At 34.6% G+C, this 14,134-nt stretch overlaps 1 protein-coding gene across 4 annotated transcripts in view; it reads left to right on the top strand.

The window, feature by feature from the left end:
* Window positions 1–14,134, top strand: part of LOC118205204 (5-taurinomethyluridine-[tRNA] synthase subunit MTO1, mitochondrial) — a 121,289-nt gene that overhangs the window by 22,378 nt on the left and 84,777 nt on the right. For all 4 annotated transcript variants that reach the window (XM_035377499.2, XM_035377506.2, XM_035377516.2 and 1 more), the window contains exon 6: window positions 12,224–12,400. In XM_035377499.2, coding sequence (XP_035233390.1) covers window positions 12,224–12,400 — 177 coding nt within the window. The remainder of the gene's footprint in view (window positions 1–12,223; window positions 12,401–14,134) is intronic.

The raw sequence follows: 14,134 nt of genomic DNA on the forward strand, positions 1-14,134 counted from the left end.
ATGCGCCTCCAAGCAGTACAGAATTTTGAAATTCCACCTTGGGAAAATTCACGGATTCAGCTTCTTGATGTTTTCAAACATCACATGAAGGCAAGCACTAACGAGATCGTTTACAGACAACTCTTCGCTGAACACAGGCACTTAGCACTAACGAGATCGTTTACAGACAACTCTTCGCTGAACACAGGCACTTATATAGCAGTTATTATCCAATATATACAGATGGATCAAAGTCAAAAGATCATGTCGGGATGGCATTTGTATTTGAGGATTACATAGAGGGCAGATGCCTGCACCATGCTTTCTCAGTCCTAACATCTGAACTGCAATATATTATGGTCTTTTGTACATCTTGAAGCTCTGCCACAAAAAGTGCATAGTTTATACAGACTCATATAGTGCTCTTAAATCTTTGGAAGCTTTTCCCAACAATCAGAATCCTGTGGTAGTGGATGTTCTCAAAATTCATATAAACTTAACGATTCGAGGATATGAAATCCTGTACTGCTGGGTTCCTGGACATGCTGGAATAAAGGGAAATGAGCTTGCAGATATCGCAGCTAAATCTGCTGTTGAACTTCCAGTCGCCTTATCCCTTTTAGAGACATCTGCTGTGTCATCAAGGGAAAGGTCCTAAAAAAATGGCAGTAAATTTGAGACGTTCAGCATCACAAGTTGAGAAATGTCAAGTCTAGAATTGAGCATTGGGATTTTGCTGGAAAACGTAAGGAGGAAGTTCTTTTGACTCGCCTCAGAATTGGTCATACTAGAGCAACACATAACTATCTCCTCAAAGCTGAAAATGAGCCTGTTTGTTTTAATTGTAATGTTGGTTTATCTGTTCGTCATATTTTAATTGAGTGTCCATGTTTTAATAGGCTTCGCCAGAAATATTTTAATAGCTGTGACTTGCCTCTCGACCGTTTAATCGGAAGAGAGGTCAGTTGTAATTAATTTTATTATTTAAAAGAGACTGGCTTTTATTACCAAATGTAATTTGTTTTGAAAACTGTGTCTTTTGAATTTTAATGTATGCTTTTAACTTGTTTTTATATGACTTCATCCTCTGGATTTGGTACATTTCTTTACTTGTTTTTATTTATTGAATTTTAATGTCATCAATTGTAATCATCGCATCTCGTGTTTGGCGCGCTATAATCATCTTTGGTTTTTGTGCCATAATCTCTCACTCACTCACTCATTGTTTATGGTTTTTGAACTGTAACTACAAAACAACAAAATTAGCTAATTAAGAAATATTTATTTATTTATTTATTTATTTTTTTCATAATCTAACCGTTCATTTAGCAGCCATTCAAGAAAAAATGAGAAGAAAAATATTCAGAACAGTGAAGAAAAAGCTAGGCTCTGGCAAGTGCATTACAGGATTTGTTGCCAGGCGGTGTTAGCGAAGACAAGGTGTTGTTACAGTACAACAATCTAATGCCAATATTGAAATTCTAATCTCAAAACTAGTATACATTATTTAGGACATTCAGAATTAGATACATATCAGTTGTAAACAATTAAATGCAATATATCAGCATTTCAATTCAAACAAAAAATTGAATCTTTCCTTGTAAAAGATATATACTAATATTAATGCAATGAACTGTAATACAATTTCACTACATCAGTCATTCATAGGCAAAATACGTATGTTATATATCTCATGTTTTAGCAGTCCTCAAGGAGATGACAACAACATGGATGTTACCATCTTTTCCAGGGATAATATGGCCTAATATCCAAGTGCTTAGATGTAGTTTATCCAAGTGCATAGATGTAGTTCATCCTCTTTAACTAATACCAGAGTACCTATTTTTAAACTATCCTTTTAAAAAAAAAGTATTTATTTCTCTGCTGAAGGTTTTTTAGACAATCCCTGGACCATTTCTTAAATATTATTTGGTTAATTTTAACATTTTTTTGCCAGCAGGGAAATCTGTTTTGTGGAATTTTTGAAATGCAAAGTTCAGGCAGAACATTTAGGTATCATTTGATTAAAACATGACCATGGGTCAAAGTTTCAGTGTTATTTGAATCTATGTATAAAGGTTAAAAAAGATCTACTATTTAATGTACTTGCAATTTGATTTATGAGAGTAAGAAATTCTTCAAGAGTTAATTTTGCATTTCCAGTTGTTCATTTTAGATGATGTTTAAAGGACTTCACTCTGGCTTCGTAAATATTACCAATTATTGATCCAAGATTGGAAGATCACAGTAAACTGAATTTCGAAAGAATTGATTCAAAAGTTATATCTAATGGCAGATTAGGCGAAACTTTTGATGAGGTTTAGCTGCTTTTTCATATCAATAGAATTGTTTCTGACAAAGGCAAAAAGCATTGTCTGAATATATAGTCAAGTAAAGACCATATTATGTGAAAAATGTTTTTAATGGTGCAATTACAGCTTGCAATGTTAGATCTGTAACAAAACTGAAATGTATCACTAATGTAGCTAAGAACACAAAAATGACCAATGTATACCTTCTTTACATTACCTCTTCATTGAATTTTATATTTTATGTAAAAGTGTCTGCACAGTGCCAGTTATTGCAAAGGTGAACTCATCTTCAACAGTGGTGCCATAAGTTGCTGGGTTAGTTAGGTGACACAGTCGCAAACCAGGTTCCTAGGCAGCAGCCTTACCCTGTGTATAACACATGAAATTAAACATAACATTTTCTTTGCTAACATGAGAATGGAGGATTTGGGTACATGAACATGATGGGTGCTCTAAGTTAAGTTCTTGGTGGAGGCAATTGTGTCTGTTAGGCATAAGTATGAAAGGCATAACTTGCTAAAGGTGTAGCACGCAGGTATCCGCGTAAGGTGAAGAATTCATTTCGCGTCTCGAAGTGTAGTTTCCTCTTGCCCTGTCTGATGCTCGACTGAAGTAACTGCAGCTCACGGCGTAGCGAAGGTAGGAGTGTCAGGTGACTGTAGGAGCTAAAGCTATTGGAGCAGTAATAACTATTGGCTGGCAATGGTAGGGGGAGGAGCTAAGGGAGGATTTTCAGAGCCATACATAATTTGGAATAGGATGAGCCGAAAATTTAGAATAGGATGAACCAGGGAGGGGCTAAAGTATTAGAAATTTATCTAAACATTTATTTCTAAAGTAAAGGCACAACATCCAAGGAATGTATTTAATAACAGTAAAGTTAAAAATAATTCAGATGAGAAGTGAAAATTAAACTAATTACAGAATAATTGAGATTAAAATTTAGCTCAAGGCACGAAGTAGAGCACCAGGTCCCCTGGTGTTATTTCTGTCATTAATATCATAATTCATTAGAGTTTTCCACACTGCTAATTTTCCTGAAGAATTTTTTGGCAATTTTAGCCATACACCATTTAAGCTGAGGGATTTTGAACTCCTCATGGATTGCACTGTTTCTGATAAACCAGCGGCATCTAGTAATTTGCCATAAAGTGTCATTTTGTAGAACTTGCAATTTTTTAACATGCGTTTTGGCTGGCAAAGCCCCATACCGGACAGGCGTAAGTTATTATGGAACATAACATCACTTTATACATGAGTAACTTAAAGTTGCTGGGTGGTTTGGGGTTTATTTTTAAAAGAGATAATGCAATTATGTACTATTTTATGGGTTTAGTTTATGCCATTTAATGGCCAATATTCCTATTGAATGCAGTGCAACAAAGTTTAAGCAAACACTGATATATAAATTTTTAAAATGAAAGTGTTAAGTAATTTAAGTAGTTAATTTATGATCTTTTAATTTTCTGGAAGTCACACTAAGGGAAATTTCAGGAGATGCCTTTAATTCACACTCATAACGTTCATGTCCTTACTGCCCAAATTGTCCTTATCTATAACACTGAAGTCAAGATTAGCAATTGCAAGTCTAAAGATGAAAGTTTGTTAAGCTCGACTCCACAGGAAACCAAATCTACAGAATTCTTCTTGGAACGTATATTTTCCACTTGAAATTCTTTTATAATGCCTGAATTTTTCAAAACAGGATTTTCAACAAAGTTCTTGAGTTGATGTGGGGGTGAATTTATCCATGCCAACGCTATGATCAAATCCAAATACAGTACAAAGTTCGTAATCCAGACGTTCATTATCCGGAATGATTTATAATCCGGGCCTCAAAGCCACAAACTTATGCATGCACGTAAAGCATTTACGCATGTTGATGCGCGCGTCTGCTATGCATGCGCGTAAAGCCAGTAAAGCATTTACACATGCGCGCTTCTGATAGTAAAGAAAGTGGCAGAGAGGTTTTTTAAAACGAAAAAATTTTTATTGACAAGTTAGTCGGTATTCTCAACACAGCAGTGACAGGATTTGTACAGTGGAACTTTGTAACTGAACAAGAAATTATGTCTGTTTATTGAAGAGAGAATTAATGAGAAAGTATTAGCACAAAAAACAAAGCATCTTAAACAACTTACATGAAAGAAATGTTTAATAAAGTAAACAAATAAATATTAAGCTTTTTTTCGTAAATTTTGATACCCTTTAGATCATAATTGCTCTTTATTTCATAAATTACGGTTTCATATTTTTAATTGTATAATTTCTGCATGCCATCTTCCCAGATTTAAATTGATGATTTTTAATCCAGAATCGCTGAAGTCCCGATGAGTCCGGATTATGGACTTTGTATTGTATAATGTTAACTTTTCAGTGTTTAAGGAAGTCAGAATTATTTTAACAAGATTAGCAAGTAGAAGACAGTCAGAAAGCTCTAAATGTGATGCTGATAGGATCTTTAAAGCGGTTGCTCAAGATTTGCTTGCCTGTCACTCTAGACAACAGCTATTTTGATTGGGTTTTAAGTTAAGTCATCACTCCATAGGCAGCTGTTGAAACATTCAGTGTCTGCAAACCTTTTGCAACTTATGACCTGCAAAGCTAAGATAACCATTTTATTGTTTGTAGAATGTAAAACGTATCTTTCTATAGTGAAGTTTTACAAGTCCTCTGAGACAACTGATTTTGTTCACTGGCAGATGGTTCGGGTGATTCATCTTCTGTGTTCAGTTTTAGAGATCAAAGTTTCTAAAGGAATATTTTTGTGTTTTGGTCCAATAAAACCAGTAATATCATAGAGCCAGGCAATCACTGAAGAGCATCTCTTTTTGTAATAAACAACTCATCTTGCAAAGCAACTTTAAAAGTAAAAATATGTGATTTGGGCTGCCAAATTATGCCAAGAGTTTTTGTCAGTTCACTGTAACCAAAGTGAAACTTTACTTTAGATAATATGAAGTCTAATACAGTTGTAGAGTTCTATTTATGTAATATTCATATCACATCTTTATCAGTTGATTCTTTATTTCAGTAGTAGACTCGGGCTGCTGTCAATTGTTCATATAGACATCAGAAGGAAGTTCTTTAGAAGCTAATGGGTATTCCTGCTATTTATCCAAAACTAATTGTTTCAGGGTTTTGATAACTAGAAATGGAGCTCATTTAATGTGCCATACATGACAGTTTTCAGTCTGGAAACACTAGGCTGTTTTATGTTTCCAAAATCAAACAATTAAATCAAAACTATCTTACTCAATTTTACTATCTCCTGATAGTAAAATATCAATATTGTTTAGACTTCATTAATGGGGGCTGACATGTAAAACACAATGTGTGATTTTGTCAACGACTTTTAAGGTTTGTAAATTTCATGATAAGATGAACTATGAATAGTAAATAACAGTGACTTAATAATTCTATAAACAAACATTGGTTGATTCATAATTAGTCATTTAAATATTTTTAATTCCAGATGCCTGGGCAAATATTTCTTCCATTATATCGTCAATTTTTGCTTTAGCCAAAATATCCTTCTCAATGTTCATCAGTAGCAATGACTCCAAATTAACTTGCTTCATAGTGCTCCTTAATCTACTTTATACAATTTTTAATTTTGGAAAACCTCTTTTGTATTCAACTTGCATTACAGGTAGTTTATACAAACTTATAAACAAAAAGGACATTGGCGTATATTTTACTATATAAGTAATTCAAGAGTAATTTATACACTGACTACCAATAACTATTTGGACACCTGTAATAGAAAAGAAAAACTAACTTTATTCAAAATCAATAGTTGGTAGAGCCTCCACGAGAGGTAATTACAGCGTGGACCCTCCGGGGCATACTTTCCACAAGTCTTTGTATGACAGCTAGTGGTATTTTCTTCCACTCGGCTTGGAGAAGACATAGACATTCCTTCACCGATTTTGCACGGGTAGTGCACCCCTGAATTCGGCAATGCAACTTGTTCCAGAGGTTCTCGATAGGGTTCAGGTCTAGTCTCTGGGCAGGCCAGTCCATTCGATAAACTCCATTGGCACCATACAAGCCTTGGTAAACGTCGAAACATGACAACTGCCATTGTCGTCCTGAAAATAACAGGGGTCCAACCCGTAAAACTGCCATAACGCAGGAAGCCCATTGTCATCCAAAATAGTGCAGTAGGCATCGGAGTTGAGCTTACCATGAATGGGGACCAAGAGTCCCTGCCCATACCAGGAGAAACACCCCCAGACCATAATTCCACCTCCGCCGAACTTGACTGTTTTCACAATGCATTCTGGCAGGAGACGTTCTCCAGGTAGATGCCAGACCCAGACCCTGCCATCCGAACGGTAAAGGGTGAACCTTGATTCCACACTCCAAAGAACCCATTTCCACTGATCTACGGTACAATTTCGATGTGTTTTGCACCACATTAACCGAGCAGCGCGGTTGGACTTTGTTATCAAAGGCTTATAGGCGGCAGCACGACCATGAAAACCAAGCAGATGTGCTTCCTTACGGATGGTATTCATTGAAACAATACTCCCGGCTGCCTGTTGAAACTCTTCGCGTATGAGGGCCATCAGTTTGGTGCAGTTCTTCCGAATTTCTCTGGACAGCACTCGTCGGTCTCTGTCTCCCAGTTTTGTTGGTCTGCCGACTCGGGGCACATTCCAACAATCATCGCTCACCTTTCATTTCTTAATCACATAGGCCACTGTCGATTTTAGGTACTTCAGATCGCTAGATATGTCCCTTAAGGATCGGCCACATTTGTGATACCCAATAATTATACCTTTCTTGAAATCAGAGAGCTCCGAACTGCGAGGCATCTTGCATGCGACTAAAGCCGATGCTGTTTCCTACACGATATATACTGGCGGAGTCCGTGACGTACCTTAGGACTGCAGATATCGTCATTTGGATAGGTGTTCAAATACTTATTGGTAGTCAGTGTATACACACAAGATGCAATTTTTGCAAAAATTCCATTTAGCTTTGGATGAAGTGCTGATTAACAGATACTCTCTCCTGACTTGATATCAGATTCAAATAATGATTTTCAATTAACTTTTTAGTATCACCTGCATACTGCCCTAATAATATAGATAAATAGTCAAAAGTGTTCAGCGACTATGGCTTCGAAAAGTTTTGGGGATCGAGAATAAATATGTCTTCTTATAACTTCCTATGCCCTTTAAACCTACTTTCCATTGATAGAATGGTGTTATTTATAGTTGGACTGTTCTTTGTCGTCCATTTGCTTCCCTTTTTGGCATCTTCTAACAGGTAGTTATTCTTGTATAATTATATCACAACCGAGCCTTTCATATTTATTATTGCAATCCATTGCAAACGATTTTGATGTGTTAAATATTAAATCAAAGTTTTTAGAAAAGGCTATTAAAGAGCTTGTAGCCTCCCTAACCATATTATGCGCTAAGATGTAATCCAATCTTTTAGTCTGAAAATAATTCATTACTGTCTCAGCATATTGAAATATTTTCAAATATATGTGAGCAGACAAAATTATTCTAAAAGTTGATATTTTGTCAAAAACAGATTTTTGCCCTTTGTCGTATCTGTGCATTTTGTATATCATTGGAAGCAATACTTCTGAGTGCAAGTATTATTTCTACATATAAACAATTATCTTTGCAATCGAATGTAATAAAAAAAAAATTTAGGGCGTGTTTTTCGAACACTGTCTAGTTTCACTGATAAAATGAAGATATCTAATAACAACTAAACATTGGTCCATTTGATTTATGTTAGTAGTAGTATTAATTTGAAGTGAGTAAAAATTTGCTTTTCGAATCTGAGCTAACATTAACTGTCTCATGACATTTTTTATGCTAGTTATGATATAATCTATCATCATTTTAGATAGCAATGTTATGCTATTCCCTCTACATTGACGATCAGCATGTTTTGTTATAACATTGATATGCCTCGAACAGGTTCGTATTTTGAATGTAATATTATAATTTCCAGGAAATTTCCATTAGCAACATTAACATCTGTTAAGCTTCGTACATTTTTCATTCTATGACTATGAAGGAAACAAGTTCCTCCTTTTCTGATAAATTGGAACAACATCAATAATTACTTCCAACACTTGCTTTAATTAAATTGCACTTTTTGATGAATCAATGACATTTCTGAGAACAAAGTACTATATATATATTTTGCTTTTAACATTCATAATATGTGCTTCTGTATATTTATTATGAATTTTATTCACTTCATATTCATTCATGTGTTATATTACGTGGCACCAATCTCTCATTCCTCCATTAAAAAAAGAACTTTTGTTAGAGCTGTCAGAATAAAGTAAACAAATGAAGCAGAATAATCCATTTGTCTCTTTACAGAAACTCGACCATTTTCTATTACTTCCATTAGGACGATAGAACACTAGGTGAGGAAGAAAAGACAAATGCTTTGAAGCTGAAGGTTGGCAAGGATGTTTGCTAATAAAATCCTGTCGATCTTGAGCTGCTGTCGGTTGTGCAAAATAAGAAAGCCAACAAATATAAAAAGAACGATGATGATGTGCTTGTTGTTACCATGGTAATATTCTCTTTATTAGTGTCTCCGTTGTTAGCAGCACCAAATTGTCCTCACATGTGTTTGATATTTCAGCTTCAAATGTTTTTGAAGTGGTGGCCTCTTCTCGTGTTTACACAGTAATTGTCAGGAGAGAAGTTGCTGGCTTTGAAAATACAGAATACATATTTGTGATTTTTTAGCAATGTTTTACAGAACCTGTCATTAGTTTATGTCTGTTTTCTTGAACTTCCTGTTCACCTAATTTGATTTTTTGTTTATTCATTGTATGTACTTAAAACATAATGTAAAAAAAAATTCAACTGCACTATTTTTTTTTCATCAATTTACATTATTCAGTGACACAGTAAAATTCGCTAGAGAGTCTTTTTTTAATTACAATTATAATCCAATATTTTCAATGTCACAATAAAATTGGAATGTGACTGTACTGTATTTTCATTAATTTACTTTACGACTGTTGACTATAGGTTCTACTCTACCCCTATCCTACAGCCACCGTATCTCATATGAGTTTGAGTGCAATATGCAGTCCACGCATCCATGTCTCCTTCATGCTCAGGACTTTTTCGTCGAGTCATATGTATAAATTCAATCGTTCGAGTTTCTTGATTGGCCCGAAATTGCTTCAGCCCACCAACCACTGCATATAACTCGACTACTTTTTAGGAGCTTTTTTTAAGATATCTGTAGGCCAAACAGAGCAAATATTACATACAGAAATATAATTATTATTCATGCATATGTCTTTCCTGTTCTTTTCAAAGATTTGAGTGTTCTTTTTCTGTAATTTTTGCCGTTTTTGTATTGTGCCATTAATTCTTAGAACTGCCTAGCAAATTTCAAGGTATGTTGTAGTACTTGGCAATACTGTTTGCTTCTTTTGAGGATATGACGAAAGTCAGGCAGCGGCTGGCCACTGGCTCACATTCCCTTATATTGTTGAGAAATGTTAGGAGACTGGTCTGAAGTTTTGTGACTGTATATTATTGTAAACTAAACTTGCACCAGTTCATTACACGTATCATTCCTTAGTTCACATCTAGCTGTATAAGTGTTAACATATTTTTGGGAACTTTTGGTATTCTGTGAAGTGAAAATGTCATTCGAAAAGAAAACAAACTAATGTGTCAATAGAAATGAAACTGGATGCCTTAAAGAGACTGGACAAAGCGGAAAGTGTAAAGAAAATTCCCATGGATTTAGGTGTTGGACGGACTATTTTGACTGGGTGAAAAAGAAGAGGTCCAAAAACAAGTCTTGGTGTGTGAAAAGAGCATGTGCGGAGTTTAAAGAAAAGAAAGTATGAAAGGTCCTAAGTACGAAAAAGTCAGCAAGGTGCTTTATTTGTGGTTCACGCACCAAAGGGAACAGGGAACACCCATTTCAGGACCAATTTTACAAAAGAAACCCCTAAAATTTTATGGTGAATTTCAAGAAGGGAGAACCTGGATACTTGTACTTACTCAGAAGATGAAAAAAACAGTATGGCATCAGGCAGTTAAATGTTTGTGGGGGAAAGCTATCTGCTAACTTGGAAAATGCTGCAATATTCGGCAAACTAGTTGAAAAGGAGAGTAAATCTGGAGATCAAATTTATAATTGTGATGAGACCGGTCTGAATTTTAGAATGTTACCTTCTAAAACGCTGGCATCAAGGGAAGAAAAATCGACATCTGGCTACAAAAGAAGCAAGGAGAAAGTCACAATTTTGGCATGCAACAATGCAACAGGCAACCATAAGCTCAAACTAGCATTTATAGGCAAATCGAAAAATTTCCAGACATTTACAAACGTAAAAAAGTACAGTAATGGGATCAAAGCCAACTATAATCTTCCTGTTTGGTACCGAAATGAGTCAAATGCATGGATCAGTGGAGCAGTATTTAATGATTGGTTTCATCAGCAGTTCATTCCATCGGTGGAAAAGTTTTTAAAATAAAAAAATCTACTAAGGAAGATGATTCTCATTTTAAACAATGCCTCATCCCATCCTAATGCAGAACATTTACAAGAGGAAGAGCCATGTTTTTTGCCTCCTAACATAACATTAGTGTGTCAGCTGATAGACCAGGGCGTTTTGGAGACATTGAAGAAAAAATAAAGACGTAAACTTCTTTCGTCTCTTATCCTAGCCATGGAGGAAGGGTGTGGTATGATTGAGAAATTGGAAAAAAAAAAAAAATAGATAAATTGGATGTTATTGGATTAAAAGTTGATTCTTGGAGTGTAATCAAGCAGAAAAGCCTCGTTCATTTCCGGACCATTCAGATAACAAATTTCACAAAGGCAGAGAGGAGACAGAAAATTGTGAAATAGTTGACTTACTTAAGAAAATTCCAGGCTGCGAAGAAGTAACTGATGATGATGTTGAAGATTGGATAGGACAAGATGAAAATTGTAAAATTTTAGGACATGCAGAAATAGTGCACTGATAAAAGACATTGTAGATAGAAATGAAGATGAATCAGAAAACCAAGAGATTGAAAACAACAGAAAAGCAGTCTTCAGAAAAGGCCACTGAAGACTGAAGGTCACTGAATGAATGCTCCATTATGTGGAGAAGCAAGGTGCATCTGGTATGGACATTTTGTTCCTCCATCGGCTACAGAATGAAGCTGCACAACAATGGAATGAGTGTGAGAGACAATCTACTATCATACGATATTTTTCTACTGAGAACTAATAATAATTTTTACTTCATTTTTGTGTGTAAGTTTTTTTACTCAATCATCTAATTTGTTCTTTTTATGACATGTATTGTGCTAGAACTTGACATAAAAAATCAACATTAATTTAATTGTATGCTGTACTTCTCCATGTCCAATATTGTGCTACAAATGTCTAGCATAATTTACAGTTAAATATTAAGGATTCTGAAAAACCCACCCCTTATTCCGTAAAACTTGACTTTTCGGAAACTCGACAATCTCTCAGTCCAGATTATGTTGAATTTGTGCAACTCTACTGTATATATATATATATATATATATATAAAAACATCTAAAGTTAAATTGGAATCAAAGCAATGCAATTTCTCAACAGTATTAATAATTGCATATTTAGATACAGTGTTAAACCTCTTATCCATTATTGCAATTAATAATATTGTTGAGGAATTGCCTTGCTTTGATTCCAGTTTAATTTTAACTTTAGATGCTTGAAGTTTAATTTACTTCAATCCTGCAACTATAGCACAGAACTGGTTAAAAAATTTTTGTTTTTAATTTTTGACCAATTACTATATTTCTTTTTGTATATATATAATGCAAGTTTCATAGCATTCTCCTTTTTATGTGTAATTTTTTTTAAGAAATGTTTTGTTTTTTATTAGTGTGTGCCTTCTAATATGTTAACTTTTTATTTTTTAGCTGATGGGAATATAATTCAAGGCAAAACAGTAATAATTACTACAGGAACATTTTTACGTGGAAAAATCAATATTGGATTGGAATCTCGCCCAGCTGGTCGCATTGGGGATGAACCAGCAATTGGATTGGCAGTAACTCTTGAAAATTTGGGTTTCAAGCTTGGAAGGTTAAAAACTGGTGTGTAATTATGCAATAAAAATGTGACACATGTTTGTAATTTTAAAGCAGATAAAAAACATTCTGCATGCTGTTTAATTAAATTGATGTCAGTCCTCGGCTTATGACGACACTTTTAGGTCACCCAAAGCTGAGATTCTGTAATTTAAGTTTACCAATAGCATATACATGCACATGCATGCAGCATGACTATTAAACATCACTGCACTTTTAAAATATGCTGTCTGAATTTCATCAAGGTTATTTATTTTTAATTATTTGCTTGTCATGTGTAAAAGAATAGTCTAGAAAGGTAAAAAAATCTGCAAAATGCCTTGATGTAGGTTGTATGATTTTTGAAAAAATATGTCCAATAATAATTTGCCATGGTACTGCTGTTCCAATACAACAGACAATTAAAAATTGTGGCAATATTTCTTTCAGATTGTAGTGTCAGTTCAACATTCTGCTCTAAAGTGGTTTACATAGGCCCACTATGGGATAAGTACTAGTAAGTTGTAATGGGAAGCATAGTGCAAGAAGTCGTGGACAGGTGTACAGAATGGTCATTAAAAATTTCCCTGATATATGAACCTCCTATTGGCCTATCCTCTCAACCAATCAATATGAAATGGTGTATGGTCTTGGTGTAAATTGCTCTGTGTGCAACTATTCTACTTCGACCTCTTCAATTCTGCTACTTAAATACTAATTCCAAACTCATTGAGATTTTGCATATACCTCATTTAAAATTTGTGTTCTGGCAGCAAACTGAAATCAGAAGGGAAAAGAAAGTTTCTTAAAATAAAAATAAGTGATTAGTATAAAATAAGGTCTTTATAACACTTCCGAAGAACAGAGGTCATAAACTTGAGTACTGTGGTTTTCAATACATCCATACTGCGGGCAGCATTTCTTGTAGTATGCAGTGGACTTGCTGTAATCACATTACGCACTTCCATGACAACTTCAACAGGAACGCCTAGTTCCTTCAAATTTTTTTACGAAACCATGTACAGTTTTTACGGAACAAGGGCCTCTTCTTAACTTATGATTTTGCTGATGATCTTGCACTGCTTTGACAGAATTTTCCTTGTTCAGATAAAACAGCTTTATCAATTCACTTCGTTGTTTTCCTATAAGTATCATCTTGTTAGCTTGTTCCGACACCTGATGGAAGGAACAATCTTCTCACCCTGCTTAGTGTTCTGTGATTGGTGCTTCTATTGTCAGTCAGTATGAATTATGTAAAGTGTGTCAATGCACCTCCTCTCTGTCTTGTCATTCAATGTTCTTTGTTGTTCTTTGAAAATGTTTTATGATGGCAGTTTTTTGTCATATGTATATTGTTTCAGTGCCATTTGTTGTTGTTTTCATTTCGCTGATCTGTTTGGACAGGGAAAAAAGCAGGTGCTGCCATTTGAAAATTTCATGTAAGTTTGCTTTTACAAATGTTAAATTAAGCCTGTTGGCAATGTGCATGAAATAAAATTTGAGCAAGTTAAAGTATTTTTAATTGTAATAATTTCTCTGCATTCATGTTTATTATGTTATGCATTCTGTTATTTCCAAACATTAACGTTTTCATTCAGACCTATTATTCAAAAATCTGTCCCCCCCCCTCTCTAAAAATAATAATTTACTTTTACCAATATTTCTTGAAAGACCTTTCAATATTTTTCACTTTTTGCCATATTAGACATAAATATTCCATGTTTGCTATTTTTTATTTCTCTTCCAGTATATGTGATTTTT

This window comes from Stegodyphus dumicola, chromosome 5 (assembly GCF_044657685.1).
Source record: "Stegodyphus dumicola isolate Sdum_Otavi_A_Nest chromosome 5, ASM4465768v1".
Lineage (NCBI taxonomy): Eukaryota > Metazoa > Arthropoda > Arachnida > Araneae > Eresidae > Stegodyphus > Stegodyphus dumicola.